General features: G+C 37.4%; 1 protein-coding gene across 4 annotated transcripts in view; it reads right to left on the bottom strand.

Moving 5' to 3' along the window:
* Window positions 1–20,550, bottom strand: part of STK24 (serine/threonine kinase 24) — a 54,230-nt gene that overhangs the window by 10,369 nt on the left and 23,311 nt on the right. For 2 of the 4 annotated variants that reach the window (XM_008632394.2, XM_017732625.1), the window contains 3 exons: window positions 7,175–7,231; window positions 4,250–4,358; window positions 3,965–4,122 (listed from right to left, as the gene is read on the bottom strand). In XM_008632394.2, the coding sequence (XP_008630616.2) occupies window positions 3,965–4,122; window positions 4,250–4,358; window positions 7,175–7,231 (324 nt within the window). Of the gene's footprint in view, window positions 1–3,964; window positions 4,123–4,249; window positions 4,359–7,174; window positions 7,232–16,098; window positions 16,105–17,388; window positions 17,419–20,550 lie in introns of those variants that run through there. The other 2 variants (XM_017732623.1, XM_017732624.1) reach the window with 2 other exon arrangements.

Below are 20,550 nucleotides of genomic sequence, written 5' to 3'. Positions count from 1 at the left end.
CTCCTTGTGCACCCCCAGCACGCTCACTGGTGGGTGAAAAGCAGAAGAGGCCTTGACTCTGTGCAAACACTGCTCAGCAGAAAGGAAAACATCCCTGAGTTATCAACACTGTTGCAGCACAAATCCAAAACACAGTCACATACCAGCTTCTGTGAAGAAAATTAATTTTACCCCAGTCAAAACCACCCCACTTGTAAAGGAGATTTTTGAGCTTTACTGTAAATAACTTCATATGTAAATTGGTGTTGTTACCATTTTTTTATGTGATTAGCCACATAGCCCAAGTAAACAGAGTTTCTTGGCTGTCTTCACTCTACACTATAAAACAGTTCTACTAAGCAGAGTTTAAAATTTTTTGAAATCAGTACTATTACACCAAAAAGCAAAGGTAGAGTTGTTGTAAACTAGCATTTTATCTGCCATATTCAAGTACACTATGTAAATATGGGGTAAGTCTAAAATATTTACATAAAGGAAAATGTTTTAACTTGCACAAGATCTTTCCTCAACATAAATTTGCTAGTACAACCATCAGAAATTTAATACATTAGAATATAACCTTCCTGAGGTTTAACACTGTTCTTATATATCATTCCTATTCACAGACTAGAGAAATGCAGTCTTGAACACCAATATGTTTTCACCATCAGAAATGTGCTACTGAAAGTTTTCACCATCAGAATGTGCTACTCTTTCTAGGGAATGCTGCCTCCCTAGATACAAATCCTATTGCAAATCTGACTGAAGTAATGTGAAATAATGCATTATAATTCTCTTGTGTTTTGCTGAAATCACAGACCCAAAAGTCAAGAGAACGGATAATAAACCTGTCAGAAAGGTAAAAGAAAAAATTTTCACAGAAACATCTATTTCAAGGACAAGATACCAATTAAAAATATTTATGTTTTGGGGTTTTTCTGTTTCTTTTTAAGTGAAAGCAGAACAAAGACTTATTCTCAGGAAAACAGAAGAGATCTGATATGAGCTGTCTGGTTTTACCCCCAAACAGAGCATTTGGAATTTTGCCATGCTGTAAACAGATCTATTTCCAGGTATGGGATACAGCAGAGATTTCATTTATCACTGCTGTCTTTACTAAATATCCCTCAACTGCCCCGTGGATTCTCGTGGTTATCTTTGACTGACTTGTACACATCCATTCCACTGTCACAGCCACAGTGCCTGGCCCAAAACAAGCTCCTCCTTCTTTGTTCAGACAGTATCCTACTGTTAAGAGCTTAGTTACTTAATTTTGCAAGCAAGAATGAAAAAAAAAAATCAGAGTCAATTAGCACACCGTCGAATTTATGAAATGCCATTTTGTTAGCCCACGTTACAGAACAGTTCCTGAGCACAAAGAATTACATAAGCACATGAGCCCCGAGTTTCATTTGTCTTAATAAGTGCATTAGCAGCTAAGCTCTCCTCAAGCCTAATTGTGAGTAACCTCCCTGTAGCAGGAAAGCTTTTCTTGGTTACAAAATAAAAATGTCACCTGCGAAGATGAGTCTTCATTGTAACAACTGAGCATTATTATTTCCAATTTATTCAGAGTTTCAGTTTCTCAAGAGGGAAGTGTTAAAGCCACATAAATGGACAGATTTTCTCCTGCCAGACTTCTGGTCCCAGGTGGAGCATGTGTATATATAAGTATAAACATCAAATTTACATGTGTATGAGTGCAGAGATACCCACTTGCACACACACATATGTCTATAAATACTTCCGTTTTCCCTCGTGTATTTATAACTGTACTGCTAGTGACCTTCCTCTACAAAAATGAACAAAAAAGTGCAAAAACCATGGCTGCACACTAGACTCTTTGAAGTCCAAGATGGGTTTTCGAACCCATTCCTGTTGAAAACATCAAAAATAACTCTGGAACCTCTGGAACCATATCCTCCCTTTTCACAGATAAGAAAGGCAGTACCAACTGCATGTGTATCCAATTAGGCATTTCTAGGATGCACTTGACTGTGACAATGAAACACCAGGACAAGCACAAATGAGTCCTCCAAACGGAGAGGGATAAGCATGACCTTAGGAAGTGGTGACACTACATTATCATTAAGTTTTATCACGTGTTGTGATTTTTAGAGTTTCAGATCTTGAACAAAAATTCTACTTCTTTTTCCAAGTTCAGACAACAGTCAGCATGTCACTGGTAACTACTATTTACTGCAGTACTGCCATAAGCCTTTCCTCTTCTAATCTAATGAGTAAAATTCAATCTGGCTTTGAAGCTCCTGTAAGTCAAAGAAAACAGTCTATGTACAAGAGAAAGCTGTTTTCAAATTAAATATCTATTTTTTACTGTACAAGTTTTATAGTAGAAAGAACAGAGAACTTGATATGTGAAAAATGAAGCAGGTTAAGAAAACAGGTTTTCATATAAGACAGGAATCAAAACAGGAAGCAGAAGCACTGCCAAAAACTAGAGCCCTTTCAAGCTTTTATTGGGAATCCCTCATCAAGTATCCAAGACTCTTATGTCTATGTGACATTGCAGACAGGAACAGCCAGAAAGGAAAACCTAAGGGCTGAATCATGCTTTGTCCAAGTGATGATCATTCCCAGAAGCCAAACCTCAAAAAAACAAAAACAAAAAAACAACCCCAACCAACCAAAACAAATAAACAAACTAAAAAACCCCTACAAAAACAGATGAAGAAAAAAAACCACCAACCACCATTCAAAAAATCTGTACTCAACTTTAAATTGGGAATTTGGAGTCATTTAAGCTTCTAGAGGCTCTACAGTGTTTTGCTTGTTATAGCCTCTTTACAGAAAGATATCAAATAGGGAATTAAGCAATACTACAGCCTAGACCAGAGTCAGCCAAGTCCAGTTGGCAAGTGCAAAGAAACACCCCAACCTCATTGCGCGGAGATACGGCCAATCAACAAATCCCTACAGGGGAATCAAGAGGAGATGGGCAAGGAAGATGAGCTCAGGGAAGAACATAAGGAAATACTACTAATTATCATAAAGAAAGCTGATCTTAATACAAGTGAGGCTTGAGGGTGACCTTTGTTTCAGACATACAGCTGCAGCAGTGGATCATGGGGTTGGGGCAAAGAGCCTTCCCTGATACCATGGGTGTCCTGCTGAGCTAGCCAGGCCATGTGGCAGGGAGAAGGCAGGGGCAGCAAAGAGCTGTATATGTACCTCAAACAAATGCATAAAAGCATAAAAAGCAAAAAAACTCCAAGCAACCAACAGAATGAACTTTGAAAAAAGCAATAGGCTTGAGCTGGCTTTAATGCACATATTCCTCCCTGGCAACAAGGGACACACAGTGCCATACTGGTGAGAATACGGAGAACAGTAATGGAATCACACTTCTGTTGTGACCCAACCATGTATTACAATTGATATATATTGTGCTTGTGTTGAGATTTCAGTACGCTGATGTGCCACTCTGTTAAATCAAAATCCTGAGCATAGATGAATTTGGTACTATAATTAACACCCCCGAATGGCAAATCTGAAAGAATATGGTCAGAGTAGCACAGACCCACACAGCACATTCTGCCAGAGATGAGTAACAGCACTTTCAAACGACACTTTCACAGCTACCAAATCCATATTCTTCAACTGTGTTGCTGGCTATTTTTTCTAAAAACAAGAGGAAGAGTTCTAACATTTTGTAGCTATTTGCTCTCTTCTACTTTTAAACAGCCAAAAATACTCATCAATAGAGTGGGCTAAAAGGTGATGGGATGTACTCGTGAATACTGTCATTACTTCTTGCCATCTGGGCTGTCTTAATAAACTAGGAAACTTAAACTTTGGAAACAAATTAGGAAATCTTTCCTCACCAACAGCTTTCAGCTGCTAGGTGTCATCTAAACACACCCTCATGTAGACACAGCGAAAGTTATTAGCTACAGTCTGAAGACCAACCTATGTAATTCAAGTTAGAAAAAGGAAGAGACTTTGGTAGTGCCTTAAAGTACCGTACCTTTGAATCATATGCTGACTGCTTTATTACTTCAGGTGCCATCCAAAATGGTGTTCCCACAAAGGTATTCCTCTTTATCTGTGTATCTGTTAGCTGTCCTGCTACTCCAAAATCTGCCAGTTTTACTTCCCCTTGTTCAGACAGCAATACATTAGCAGCTGGAATAAAGAAGAGGAAATAGCAGAAATGAAGACATTTGACACCGTTTGACAATGTACGGGTGCTCATTTAGGTTGCATGAGTTTTTCTGATATTCTTTCAACACAAATAAAAAAAACAATTTACCTTTAATATCTCTGTGGATTTTCTTTTCTGAATGCAAGTAATCGAGTCCTTTGAGTATCTCCCTCAATATTGTAGCAATCTGGGTTTCATCAAGTGAGCCAGGTTCTAACTAGAAGAGGCAAGAAATGTTTAAATATGTATAAAAAAGGGAGAAACAGAGAACAGAAATAACACTATGACTATAAAAAGAAATTACTTTTTCTGTCACCCGTCAAAACTTCCAATTTTCTAACTTCATAACGTGAGACAAACCAGAATATTATTTAAAAAAATACATAGTTCTAAACTAAGTGGCCTAATGAATAACAGGCAAAGAAATCATTTATCTAAAATACTACTTAAAGTTTGTTAAGAGTGCCATAAAGACAGAGTCTCAAGTTACTGCTTTGTGGTCAGGTCATAGATATACTTTGAAAAGCATCCGACTGTTAACATTACACTGAACTTAGATGTGCAACTCCACAGACCCTATGTGGACTCAAATCTCAAAGCCTGAGCAACAACCTAAGGCATAGAAGGTACTACATCAAGCAGTCTATGATTACATACTGCACTGGATTTTGAGAAACTCTCTAAAACACAACTCAAACGGATAGGCTGAGAGAACATTACATATTTTAAAAAGTTAACTTTTTTCGTGTACTACTGGAAATATAAATCTGCTAATAAAGATTCCAAGTAACTATTCTTATGAGAACAATCAGTAGTGTTAGGTGATCCCAAAGATCTTTACATCTGATATGAATTCTAAAAGTGAGAATAACACTAAACAGACAGAGGAAAGATCACTACCCAGAGAGACTCCTTAACCAATAAGGGCATCTCAAGAAAGACACTGAAACTTTGTGTCCAACAATTAATACTAGAAATATTCCAGTATTCTAGTTTACTCCACAATAGCACTCACTGAAGTACAATCAAAAAGTTGTATCTCTAAAGCTTCACTCTGTGAGAATGAAAGCATTTCAGATAAGGATTTTCACATAAAAATTAAAAATAGAAATCCTCATGCACAACAACAGAGGCAATATTTCAAGTAACGCAGACGATGCATTTGCTTTATCTTTGCAGCTTTAGTTACAATCTTTTTTGCTTTTCCTTAGCTGTGGTAATATACACGGTATTACCACTACCCAAAACCCACTAAGACATTCTCAAAGCTTTGCTCCAGCCAGGCTGTGAGCACCAGTATGAGACTTGGTAACATGACACAGCACAAACAGGGGAAGGCCTCGTATGTCAGATTCAGCTCACCTTAGTGAGGAGAAATTATTGAAAACAGACTAAATCTGGGAATACTGGCACTTGTACCTCAATCACAAACTTGAATTATACTCAAAGTTGAACAAAAATGTACATGCAGTTGCATTATATGTACTTTTTGTTCTGAGGCAGGATTTTTAAATTATCCAGTGCATACTCAAGTACAGAAAACACCAAGCTAGCACGACATGCCTGCACTCCAAACACGGAATTAAGGGTCCCCATTAATTCTTGCCTCAAGTATTAAGACATGGCAAAGCATGCCAGATTCCCATACGTTATGGTTGAAAACCATAATGTACATGTTAGAACTAGGAGAACATGCACCAGCACATAAACTGAAAAATCAATGAAGCACATAAACGGTGCTCAATAGACACTTAAATGATTATTTCAGTTCTGTGGTGAAATTTCTTCAATAACATTTTAAAATGTGAACAAGGACTTTGTACTATTTCTAGGCAACAAACTTAGAGAACAAACACATGGTCATCACACAAGTGAAATGTGTGTGATGAAAAGAAAAGAGAAGAAAATACAGTAACATCTGTCTTCATTTTGCTCTTTTATGCCTATACAGAAAGTAATAAATAATTTCTAAAAGCAAACCCCATTTCTAATTGCTCTTCTGTCAGGAAGAAAAAAGGCTATCACAATAATAAACTTTTTTTATCATATCTTTACAGGGAACATTACAAATTTTTACACAACCATAGAACTCCTAACAGATGTGGAAGCTAAAGGTATAAATGGGTTTGAAAACACACAACTGCAGGAAGACCATGTTTAATACCCCCTTCTGTCTTCTGGATGTCACCAGTGGAATCCCTTTACACGAAAAGGGCAAACTCTGCTGCAAAGACATTCTGCCTCAATTTGTACAACGATTTTCACATACTTAAAACATCCATTATTATTTCTATAATAGTATTTTTTAAATCCACAATAAACATAAGATGGTGTGTCATTTGGGAGGGGGCTTGGGTGCTTTTTAATAGCTAAAGTTAATGTCAGCATCCAGTCACAGAAAACAATCTGCATTGACCCTTCTGAATTCCCATTCAAACCTGGATACTCCATCCCAGGTGCAGAATGAGGCACTTGCTCTTGTTAAATTTCATGTGCTTGGTGATTGCCCAGCCCTCTGGTCTATCCAGAGCTCCCTGCAACCCCTCTCTACCCCCCATGGAGCCCATAGCTTCTCCTATTTCTTTGAAATATTATTTTTAATACCAGCCGAAATTGCATTTCTGTCTGTTTAGACTTCAGAAAGACTTCAAACAAACTTTTGTTTACTTGTTTGGGGGAGGGGGTGGTGAGAAAGATACCTTAAAATGTATAAACTAAGAAGAGTGGTGGTGGTAGAACTAAAAAAAGCAAAAAACTATTTTCAGGCACTAGTGCTTCTGGCTGACTGAAGATTAGCATTCTATGTTTATATCCTGCTTCCAATATTATGTTGCTTAGTTCCCTTCCATTTACACAAATAATCAATCATGCCTCACAGAAAATAACATTTTTCTGGCATTGACAAATACTTTTCTCCTTCACTGAAAGTGAACATTGCCACAGCCAAACGACCTATTATAGTTTCCGGAATTATAAGGTAGGAAAACAATTATGTGAATTAAAGTAACAAAAAACCATGCAGAATTTACTTACTAGATCAAGGGCAGAGCCTCCACCTAGATATTCCATTATTATCCATAATTTTGTATCCTGCAAAACAAAAAAAACAATAAAAAAGTATTAAGGTAAAAAAAAAAAAAAAAGTAACTTAAGTGAATGGGATTTATTCTGGCTTTTTTGCTGAAGAAACTAGCTGTAGTTTTGAAACACCCCTAACATTTAGCTGTTCCTCAAAAGTATCTTTGGATTATTTACTCAAGAGTGTGTTCATCTCTGTGCATGCATGTTTTCAATTTAATTCTGTTCCTCTAAATTAAAAAGAGGAAAGCTACTTCCCATTTCCCAATGGGTAAGAACACAGAACTCTGAAGTTCATTACTTCCAAACAACTGATGCATACCTCGTGTCACACTCAAACTCACTCCATGGTGCCTCTCTTTTGTACTGACACCACTAGAATATAGACAGTATCTGGGGAGAAGAAACTTCTCTTTAACCTCTACAAAAGAGTCAAGCAGCAGAAGGAAACCTCTTGCCTTTGTGCTGACTAGAACCAGCCAAGTATTTTGAGCATATTAACTCCCAAGAGCCATCCACCTCTGTATTCTTATCACATTTCTTTGTGCATTTTTCCAAGTGTCTTCTGAGACAAGAAAGACACTGACAGAGGCCACTCAGTGAAAATGGAGGAGAATGCATTTTCATTTTAAAATTCCAATTATGGACATTCCAAATATCAAATAATAAGTGTTACATATAACATATTTCCTTTCTTTACAAAATATTATCTCGATTTTGTTGACTATCTTTATTTGTACAGATACCTCAAAATATTTTCTTTAGTAAGCTTCATTTCTATCTGGTTTGAATTGAATTCTAATTTATTCTTCATATTTCTGCATTGTTTCATTTTCTTGAACAGGAGTAGGTTTCCTCCACTAATGCGTATGCATCTGTTATATAGTATAGAATTTTGCACAGTTGTGCTCAAGAAAGATGAAGCAAAGTAGTAATAAAGGTTGTTTAAGATGACTATAATATTTTACTAGCTTCAGCTAGTAAAATAAAAGCTAACAACAACATCAAGCTACTGTATTCCTAAGGAAAAGTTTGGTGCATATTACAGGACTGTTTAACACAAGATACACAATACACTGTGCTAAGAAAGAGACTGGACCCAATCGTTTCTTTCCACTGTTCGCAGCACCTTTTTCCCAAATACACAAAGAGAAGCAGTTAGTCAGCTTTTCCTTGCAGTACCAGCCTTAATACACACAATAAAGCAAAGCCACAAATCTACCATGTAGCCATTCAAGTGAAATTGCTGCATAAAACACACTGGTGGTTTAGTGTTTTTTTAGACTATCAAGTTATTTTAAGCTTTGTTAGTTTCAACTCTATGGTATGTACCAAACTTTCACAAGACCTCTAGCATAATAATATAGATGTCTCCCAGAGCAAGGAGCACATAAATAGCAACAATATTCATTTACTTTGTCCTACAGAATAAAACTTCCTGTAAAAATAATGGCTCACAGCCAGGGCAGCTGACTCTGAATTCTCATCTCTAAGGATGGATTCAAATTTTTAGAGAAGTGGTAAATGTACTGCAGGACATAACTTCTCCTAAATCCTGAGGGATTAAAATTTTAGTCCTTAGGACTCACTTAAGTATTTTAGTCATTACTATATCTATAGTTGCACTGCATCCACCTCCTCTCTGGACTCAGAATGCACCTGCTGTAGGTAAATGTGCATTTTTCCTACCTCCAGTTACACATACCATACTATTTTTAGATAAGACCCTGGATTAGAGCTCCTTCATCATCCACTATTTTTAACATACAGATTCAGCTAAATTTAGATACCTTTCTTCAGGAATCAAGTCATGCTATTTCACAAACACAGTCTTGTTAAAAATATTTTAAGAGAGCCAGAAACACGTTTTTTAGGAAGAAAGACTAATTTAAAAATATAATCTATCTCAGTATCTACAGACAACATCCTGATAGTGCTTACTTACTGCAGACATCACAAATATTCCAAGAACTGTAACTCATCTTGACAGAGTCCCTTACAGTACTGAAATACTTGTTTTTCTGCTAAAAGTTTTTCGTATTTTTCCTGTCCATTCAAGGCTCCAGGTCCTAGCAGTTCCAGAACAAGAACATTTCTGAGACGTGTCTTATAGTGAGTTATCCTAAACCTGATCAAAATGTTGTGTTTATATTTTGGTTCAGTCTGATAAAATGTGATTAAAGCTACATGAAATTTCCTGAATATTCAAAACTTGCACTTCATTTTAACAGTAACTTAAACACAAACATGTCAACTGCATCACTACGTCCTAGTTCTCTGGAAATGCCCGCATGGGAAAGAACAAGGTAAAGGAAGCAAATAAACCCCTTGACCCAAATATCCACACCACCTCACCTAGAGGTCAACAAGAGATGCATCTTCCCTTTTCTACTATCTCAATTATCTCATGGATTTCAAGAGCTAACAACTTGAAATAAGATATAATTTCCCAAAAGAGGAACTCTCTAGAATGCTAGGTACCAAATTCTCCAGCTGAAAACTAGAAATTAGAGGTAGAAAATAACTAACAAAAATATTTAAGAATGTAATTTTAATTACATAGTAACACAATTGTACAACACAATTACACTACTACACGTTATATTACTCATAGTCCTTTAAAATAATCATTTATCATTTCAGTTATTTTTCTAGTTCAATTACTCTTTGCTCTTGAAAATTTCATCATCAGCTGCCTGAGGCCACATGTCTGAATTTACAATACAAAAGCCAGTGATCCAGTAAACTCAGTAATTCTACATTTTAAAACAAGTGACGTATGGAAATACAGTTAAAACACACACACACACACACAACTGTATCTGTATCCCAGTGCAAAGCCAAATAATAGCAATCTATTACAATTATGGCATCTTTTTATCTGGACCCTTATATTCAAAGTTATTTTCAATTCTCTATGGTCCCCCCTTGCCTCAGAAGTATTACTGAACTTCATTGACGGTTTTGGGGTTTTATTTTTAAAGTTTTCATCATTCATATGAAGTATCTGAACACATTCATATGATGTACCCAAATAGATTTAATTACTATGGTAGCAAATCTTACTACCACCTTTCCATAATTCTTGCTGGAATTTTTTTTTTAGCTTTTTTATACAGAATCTGCATACACTGCTTAACAAGAAGATGCAAATAAATCCGTTTGGTGAGAGAGCTGTAATGAATTTCTCAATATGTATTTCATCGTAGAACCAACAAGCTATATATACCAACTTTATGTCTGTGGGGGCTTGGATACTAGGTATCCCCCAAAAGCACACTGTCACTTCCTTTCTCACATGGATATGGGAGAGAGAATACTGCAAAAGGTTCATGGGGTGAGGTAAGAACAGGGAGAGAATAATCTCCAGTTGCCCTCATGGGCGAAGCAGACTAAAACTGGGGACATCATTTTAGTTTATTACCAGTCAAACCAGAGTAGGATAATAACAAATAAAACCAAATCTTAAAACCCCTTCCCCCTGGCCCCTTCTTCGTCGGCTTGAATTTCACTTCTAATTTTCTCCACCTCTTCCCCACAGTGGAACAGGGAGATGGGTAATGGGGATTGTGGTCAGCTCATCACACATTGTCTCTGCCACTCCTTCCTCCTCAGAGGGAGGACTCCTCACGCTTCTCCCCTGCACCCACAGGAGACAGTCCTTCATGGACTTCTCCAAGGTGAGTCCAAGGCTGCACTTCTTCATGACCAGCTCCAGTGTAGGTCCCTCCTATGGGGTGCAGTCCTTAGGAGACAGCCTATGGGTCTCCCACAGGGTCACAAGTCCTGTCAAACCTGCTCCAGAGTGGGCTCATCGCTTCATAAGGCCAGAGGTCCTGCCAGGAGTCTGCTCCAGTGTGAGCTTCCCACAGGGTCCCAGTCTAACTCGGGCACATCCCTGTGTGGGTGGTGTGGGTCTCCTCCATGGGCTGCAGGTGGATCTCTGCACTCCCACTGAATCTCCATGGGCTGCAGTGCCACAGCTCTCTCACCATGCTGTGCACCAGGGGCTGCAGGGGAATCTCAGCTCCAGCATTCAGAGCACCTCCTCCCCCCCTTCTCCACTGACCTTGGTGTTTGCAGAGCTGTTCCTCTCACTTACTCTCACTCCTCTCTCCAGCTGCAGTTGTGCAGTTTTTTTCCTCCCTTCTTAAATGTGTTATCCCAAAGGCACTGCCATAGTCGCTTACAGGCTCAGCTTTGGCCAGCAGCACATCCGTCCTGGAGCCAGCTGGCACTGGCTCTACGGGACTTGGGGAAAGCTTCCAGCAGCTTCTCACAGAAGCTGCCCCTGTGGCCCCCCCACTACCAAAACGTGGGCATGCAAACCAGAGAGAATGCCTTCTAACAACAGCACAAGGCCAGCGCAGCACTACTATTGACTTTGGCATCACCACAGCAACGGGCCTCCTTCTTTCCTGAGTATCTCTGGCATGCTTCACATTCCCCAACACCTGTTGTCACTTTGCTTTTTAAAGCTGCCCAAATTCTTTTTTTTGCTTGAACTTCTCACCCTCTTCGGTATATATTCCCCTTTTTCTCACAAACAGAACTCCAAAAGCACTAAATTTTCTTCCATAGCCTAGATTAGTAATTATACATTACACGTAACCACTTATACTTTCAAGAAGATGATACATTTATATCCTGACACTAGCAACATTCAGTGCTCCATTTCAAGATCTGAAAAACGACCAGTTTTCTTCTTTTAAGCATCAGCCACAACACAGCATTGAATCTTCTTCAAAATACATGAAGCCATGGTGAGTCATCCATCCAAATTTAGGATTATTATTTCTCTATAAACTTAGATGAGCAGATTAATGAGGGCACATGGAACATTTCCTTTTTCACAGCAAGAACAAGAGGTTTTCCTCTGACACCATGAAACTGAGGAAAGGAACAGCTTTGGAATCTAGAAGAAGCTCTGTTAAGGGTTTCTGTAGATCATTTCCAAACTACGGTTGCTCTTCTCGAGGTCTGACTTCTGATTTTAACTCTGGAACCACAGAAAACCTTACAGCAGCAACTTCAGCTCTAATGAAGTTTCCTTTATCAAGTTACTTCTATACCATGAAAGTACTTGCAAAATAAGTGCAGACACAGTAGGTAAAGAATTTCTAGTACGTAAAAAATCAAAGACTGTACACTGGAGAAAAGGCCATCCACCAAAAAACTCCTACAGAGTCTCAAAGGTACATTTAAACTGAAATTTGAGGAGTACAGAAGACTTACAGAAACAAGTAATCAAGTTTAACATGTTTGTTTGTAAGTCCTTACAAAGTTAAAAAAAATCTGAATAAACATGGGAGAGGCCTACCTTCAGAGATGCTTTGTATTTCTTTTATGTGAAGAACATACACATTTCTTAGCACAATGATATTATACAGGAGAGACCAAGCTAAAGCAATCAACAAAAGCATGTACTGAGGAAATTGTTTCTAAATCTCCTTTCTTGTGGGAAGGAGAGACTGCAGAGGAAAATCTAATACAATCACAAAAGAGAAGGACTGGAAGGACTCTGAAGTAAGTGCACTGAATGACCTGTGCAATTTGAAAACTGTAGTAATAACAGTAAGCATGTTTGTTTTAAAGTGAAATAAAATGTCCCCACACCTATTGTGAGAAAGAGAATTTCCCAACCTGAACTCACTGTGAGAAAAGGTATTTCCCACCTTAAATTTATGGTACACAATTAGCACCAGAACAAAGTGTATTTATAAACATGTGTAAAAAGCTTGTTTAGTTATGGACACAAGCCATGTCCAAATTCCACTGAGAATCTCTATTTGCAAGCATTTAAATATATATGAACAATTACAAGCTAGAAATAATATATCTGATTGACATAACATAATATATTTTCTAAGTTGATCTATATACAGAAATTTTACCATCACTGGATTAGGAGAAAAACACAGAATATTGAAAAACTAGAAGACACAACCTCAAGTGATCTGAAAAGAACAAACTAGTACCAAAACTGATATTCACTGCACAACATGATGTAAGATAATTTGTTTAATAAACATTTCAGTTATGCCAAAGTAATAAGGGCCAGGAAAAGACTCTGATATTTAAGTACTGGTATAAATTTAGTATTAATATTCATAATTCTCCAAGCATAAGAAACCAGATTAAAAGAACCTTGAAACACACAATGCACACAACAGGGTAACTTCTCTAAATTGCATTCCTGGTACAAGTTGTTACCATTACATGGAGATTTGTCTTCTGTAACTTTGTATTTAAAAACCCATAGAAGCCTGACACATGTAGCAATCAAGTTTTTTAAATCCTCACATACTAATTCTTAAATGCTTGACTTGAAAAACAAGATGCAGACATCATGGATCTTGTCTTCCATATCTACTTTAAGCCACCTTTCCAACTGATTCCCTCCATTTTTGAAAGAAAGAAGGATATTTTCAGGTTGTATTCACCCTTGTGCTTTTAACTGCATCTGAAGTCGCTGCTGTTCGTCAAAGCCACCAGGTGGCAGAATCATGTAATGCCAAAGATGCTTCCATCCACCCCACACCCCCCAAAAAAGAAGGGCCTGCCCCAAAACAAGCCATGTAACCCACCGAAGAAGCACAAAACTACCTGTCTAAAATGAATCTGAAAACATTTATCACTCCAATACCCTTTATAACCAGAGGAAGAATGATTAACCAGAGAAATATATCTTAAAGGATATGATAATTCATATACCTGAATTCTTCGAAGTGCCTTCCTTTCCTCACAGTCATCAAGCACAGCTTCAGGCACCATCTTATTTATTCACCCTCTCCTTTCAATATCAAGTCACAACTGTAGCCACTATCTCATTATACAAGATGAAGAACCCCGGTATTTGAGCTCTCATTATTTATTAACACACATGGATATTGGGAGATTACATACAAAGATACAGATCAAGCACAAAAAAATTACATTTGGTATGATGCCATAAATGACGCATTCCGGCAGCGACAGGAAATGGCATTTACATATTTGTGGTTCCTGCTCCCAAAACTTTCCACAACACTAAAGGTCACCAACTGTCTCAAATCTGAAAACATGTATCAAGAAGTACCAAGACCTCCAAAATATTGTAAATGTCCTTTCCCTGGAGCTCATACTATCATAACAAATAATACACATACAAGAAAATAATTATTTAAGGCTTTAGAGAGGACACCTATGAGTTGATGTATTGCCATTAGATCCTTGAAATTCATCGGGATTTGCAAACTTTCCAACAGCTGACTGTTCAATTTGTAGACCCACAGATTATTATTAGAACAGATACCAACTGCCAAAATTGAGTTCTTCAGGAATAACTACAGGGTGGCTATTACTGCTATTCAGCAAATGAACAATTTTGCTAAGGAATACAATTCAGATCTACCTCATGGCCTCAATTCTTGTCATTTTTTGACTAATTATAAATGTTACATATATATATATATACACACACATATTATATATTTTTGGCTCAATTTACATCTAATCAGAACTACACCCAGTGCTGCCATATGTTGACAGCATAGAATGAGGAGTGTAACACTATCTGCTCTTTCATTCCATTCTTCTAAGTACACAATCCTTGGAAAGGGACAGAAGGTAAGCAATGCATCTCTGAACTTCCAGCAGCCTATCCAGATGCCAGTCTGATTGCTCAATGCCATAGAATAACTCTTTCAACAGCCAGCAAGGATGTGACAAAGGATAGAATCACTGATATCAAAAGTCAGATACTCAAATTAAGTTTCTCCAAAATTCGAACACTATAGGTACCCAATTCTGTTAGTGTAAGTAGTAAATAAAGTCCTTTCCACTGCAAATGGACAGATCACTCCTATTATTCCAAAATTACAGTTCTATGGCTGTTTAACAGCTATCAGGGAAAGGCTATAATGCTTTCAAAAGTTTTTGGAATTGTCTTCACAGAAGACAAAGACAGAAAAAAATACCTTTTATGCTAATACACATCTTTCTAAGACAGTATAGTTTGTTCTTGAAGGCAATCTCAGTAAGCACTGTATTTTTTTCTCCATATCTGAAAGAACAGAAATTTTTTAGCCTCATTAACAAGGAGTAAGAATACCACCATTATTCCAACACTTCCTATGGAGCACAGAGTTCCACAGTGCAGCTAATCCTTTACTTGAACTTTTCTTTGACAATCTAATCATCTGCTAATGTTCTTTCATCTAATTCCTACTACTACAACAACATGAAATTATATAGATCGGTGTTTTATTTGAAAGCTATTTGCTTATGTTATTACAGATTTCATTAAGCAAAACCAAACTCTAGTATTTTCTAAAGACACTTGTTTCAAAGCACTTGAAAGTCAGATGGCATGGAAAGATGATTGTTGGTTTCAAAGAACAAGAGAAACTATTTTATGAGATAATGACACTACACATACAAAGGTTTTCTTCTTGGCCACCAAAGACATTCTCTGGATAAACTGTCCTCTCCCTCCCCACCCTGACACAACTAACAATTCATGTCTTAGAGCAGAATCTTCAAGTACTGTCCTGTTTTCTTAGAAAGGTAAAAAATTACTGAAACACCAACAGACACCATGAATTAGTTATCTTTAACCTTGCAAATTAATATACCACCTAGGGGTTTTGAGGTGTTAGAGGACCAAGAGCAGATGCTATGAAATACAGATTAACTATTAATCAAGAAAGTATGACTAATGATCTTGCCATTCCAAAGTAGATCATCTCGTATACTACTAAAGAAAACAGTTTAAATTGATTTTGCTTTCTAAATGAATGAGTTCTACGATCAATTTGAAAGGCTACAAAGAGAAAGAATGTTGCTTTGAACATCAGCTTTCTCCAGGAAAAACTGACAATAACAGTAACTAGATTCACCTTTAAAAGGAATTCTTTAAGTATTTCATGAATTCCAGAGCCTCCAAATAATTTAACACTTCCTGCCTATAGCTAGGTGTCTCATTTTACCAGAAGCAATGTCCATCAACAGACACTTTTAGACTAGAAAGCGGTCTAGCAATTCTCAGTCCTGTTTCTACTCTTCCTTGCTGAATTTCTAGAGAAGCAGGCATAAGACCAAATTTATTTAAAAATATCCCCCCACAAAAAACCAAACCAACCAAACAACAACAACAAAAATCGAACAAACCCCCCCCCCAAAAAAAACCCCACAAACAAAATCACCTCCACTTTCACTGACAGTAAAAGGCAGACCAAATGAAGGAAAGGAAAGTTGCCTTTGTTTCCTTCTCATCTGCTCACAGGGAGGGCAATCCATTAATAAACTACATCTGTAATATAGTTTGTCTTAAAGGAAGAGAATGAACCCAGTAATATTTACTGCAGTGCACTACTGCTCATGCCAGCACATTCAGTAATGTCTTGTAGAGATAAGAAAGACGTGTCAGAATAATTCCCAGCAAAAGATCTGTAGTCTTCTAAAAGATTCCTTCTTTGAAGTTGATTTTTTTTTTTGCCTTTTTGAACACCAGAAGAAGACGTATAGAAATAAGACACTGTGATAAGATTGCATATTAAGAAAAAAATCTCAAATTCCTAGAGTTAAATAATGTAAGAAGTGTAGAAGATTACAAAAGAAAATTTTCCAGCAAAACTAAGGAAGCTGACTACTGTAAAAGAATCATAGAATAATCTGAGGAATAAAACCACCAAACACAAAAAAAATCCTCCAACCAATAAAAACCAACAACCAAGCTTCGTTTGAACACAGTCAAGCAAAACTCAAGCTGATTTGATCTATCCGCAAAGTCAGGACCTATAAACATTTTAATTATTCAGAATATCCATGGGCAAATCTCTTCCCCATATGTAAGTGTAGAATTAGGCATGATGTTATTTTCCAGGACAATTCACTTCTTTACTACCTCAATATATTTAAGTTACAATCTACAGAACCTTTATGCTTATGTGGTAGAGCCCAGTAAGAATGACTAGATGGCGGGTATTAAAAGTGCTCTACATAATCAGATACCTCTTATTTAGGTTTAAAGAAGTCAGTCCAACAGCTAAGTAATATACTCTCATCATAGATGGAAAAACAAGGCAAAATTTTACAGGACTTACTAATAGATAAAGCTTAAATGGTCTGAGTGCCAACTATACTCTCCAAATCCACCCCCCCTTCAAAAAAAAAAAAAAAATTAGTACCTGTTCAGCAAACATATGAACATCTTCACTAATGCCCAAATATTCCCACTAAAAGAAAAGAAAAAAACCAACACAGCAAAACCCCTAGAATGTTCTTCCTTATGATGCCAGTCATATTCTTAGCTTTCATATATAAGAATATACTGGAATATACTATTATATATATATATATATATATAAAATATACATGATATTTTTAATATACTGGAATAAGAATGTGAAAAGAAAGATCTAGAGCTGAGTATTCATACAATTCACCTGATCTAGGTGGAGAAGGGGTGGAAGTCACTCCTTGAAAGTCGGCTTTTACAAAAAAATAAATTTTAAAAAGCTACCATGGGCATTTTGTGTTTAAATTTATGATATCAAAGTAAACTTCTGTTTATTTTAAATTGCTTTCTCCACTAAATTACTTTTCCATAGGCATTTGGAAGACTGTGCTTCATGTAGGTAGCAACTCTAACATGGAAAAATAATTCCTAAGGACATATTTCCCTCAAGGAGAATAAAATCCAGTAATTTATTTCTACAGAACTTTTCTGGAATAATGCTCACTAGAAATTCAAGCACACAAAGACTTGGGTGGAAATCATCTGGATATAAAGCGATAATTCAGAAATCTATTTTAAAAACAGGTTTAAAACTGTGCTAAGTAAGCAGTGTTTGGTTTTGATTTCTTTTTGTTCTTCCTCCAACTTTAACCTTAACAGTCATGAATTGAGAAAAGCTCAAGTTTGAGCCTCATCCAAAATATGAAAACAAAAAACTAAGGGAATGATGGGAGCATATGTCTGAGTTATACCCCAGAAGTGTAACATATCTTTTTCCCTTCCACTGGGGGCACATTCTTAGACAAATCGACAGTGACGGACAACTTTGGGAATCTTAAGGGGGCTGCAACCAGCTGATTAGACCCCATAGATTTCTTAAAAAAATTGTCACGAAGGAGCCACGAATGATGGCAATGCTATAGTAAAGAATATTACCTCGCTGGGGTGCAGGACTGACAAGTATTTTGGCTGGGGAGCGTTTCTGAGGCGCTTACCTCCTTTGAAGTCTCTTGGCGTCAGGATGAATGCTAGCTGTCCTGGGGCTGCCATCCCTTTGAGGGGAGGGAGATACAGATGAGCCCAAAGGTTCTCTTCTAAACACAAGTCCTTACTGCAAGCTGGCCAAAAGGTCCCTGCAATCAAAGAAATCATTGTGGTTTTGCATGTGGCGCATTTATGTCCTTTAATCAAGGTTTGTCAGCCATCTAACATGTTCAACCACAAAGGAAAAAATAAAGGCATCTGCTGGGTAGCCAATGCAGAACAGAAACTAAGTAAAGAACTGTTCATTCCAGTTTGGACTCTGTGAAGTCCATGAAAAACACAGGTAACATGATACTTCAGACTAAGCAGAACCACCTCAGTACACAGTATTTTATGCATGAATACATGTATTAAAAAAGCTGTTTGCCTTTGGAATCATTCTCCAATGCTCTGAAACTCCTGCCTTCTTCAGGTCTCAAGAAAAAATGTCACATTTTAATTCCTAGACATACATACTAGTCAAGTCTACTATCTAATGCAGCAGACACGTTTCAACAATTACCTCTTGCAATCACTACAGTAGTATACAATTAATCTTTAAATGCATCCCTTTTGCCATAAGCTAGTTGTAATAGGGCTTGCAGAGCCGCTTGCTTGGAAAAAAACCCACAACAATGAATGTTCTGTCACAGTGCTGAATAAAGATTCCTTCTGCAGGGCATTTAGCAGACTTTTGTGTTTGCATGCCAACATGCTAAAGCCACAAGCTCCATGTTTTCCGTAGTGTGAGTCATCTCTAACAGTGTCCATATTCACAGCCTCCTTGGCACATTTCCTGGGCACATGCCCTTCACCATAGAAATGATTCTTTATAGCCCAGCTGTCACAAGCCTAGGCATGTCATATTAAGCACATGATTTCCCAGAGCTGCAAACTAGTGGGCGATCTGGATTTATAACTTCTACCAAAGTATATTATAGTAGAAGCATATAGACACATATTTCTTGAACTGGCTGCTCTTAGCCAGCAAATGCAAGAAACTTGGACAACAACAGAACAACAGCACACATTTCACTTCATAAAGGAATGGGTAACCACTACTTTGGAACACTAAGCGTACACGAACCCATACTCTTCCTATTCCCACCTCCCTACAGCCACTTTCCCCTTCCTCGCTTCATAACACATTGGTGGAAGAGTAAAAAATCCTGTCCCTTACAGCCACTATCCTTTTAACTTACATTTTTTATTCTTAGTGGAGCTGACAAGAATCATCCTTCCCTTCCCTGTCCACCAGGCAAATAACTACTTCATAACCGTATCTACCAAGGCATTGCCTTATGGGGGGGGGGGAACCTAACTACTAACTGGGGTAGATCTTTTCCCAGGAAATCCACTTACAGAGACACAGAAAGATTAATGAGTGACTTACGTGGTCCTATGGCAATCCCAACAGACCATCTACTCACCTCTTATGAATAGTCACCAAGAAGGCAAGAAATACAAAAATGTAACCCTTAATCAAAGCTCCAAATGGAACTGAATTTTACTGAGTGAATCTGGTTATTGATGAACTGTACAAGGTCCCAAAACGGAAAATTGGAAGCAAAAGCAAATAAAGAAATTGGAACCAAAAGTAAATCAGCATTAGTTCACAGAATTCTTTATCTCTGTCTATCTTAAACCTTCTTCACTGGAGTAGTTCACATCAATAGGACACAGGGGGTTTATAATTACTCCCTCCTCTATACCAGAAAAAAACTTCCAACAGCAAATATGAGGCACACAAACCCCTTCTCCATTGCCCAAAATCACTTGCTCTAATGCTTACATCTGTTCCTGTTTAGCCGTTACATCAAATTAAATTCAAAATTCAAGTTACAGATCAGATTTACTTCATAGGTCATTGATTTAATCCCTTTTTTACCACTTACCACAATTTCCAACATCTTTTGCACTCCTGCTCTGCAGCCTATCAAGCTATAACCCTCTTTTCCTACCCCTTTTGCATTCACATGCTACTAAATTCCACTACTCCCTTTACAGAACACACATAGGCCAATCCTTCTTCAAAACTCTTACTACTAATGGAGTTGTACACATGTATCAACACTACAATAGCTCAGGA

The sequence above is a fragment of the Corvus brachyrhynchos genome, unplaced genomic scaffold (assembly GCF_000691975.1).
Source record: "Corvus brachyrhynchos isolate BGI_N302 unplaced genomic scaffold, ASM69197v1 scaffold12, whole genome shotgun sequence".
Lineage (NCBI taxonomy): Eukaryota > Metazoa > Chordata > Aves > Passeriformes > Corvidae > Corvus > Corvus brachyrhynchos.
Note: the sequence above shows the minus strand (reverse complement) of the source record. Positions and strands in the feature narration are given on the sequence as shown.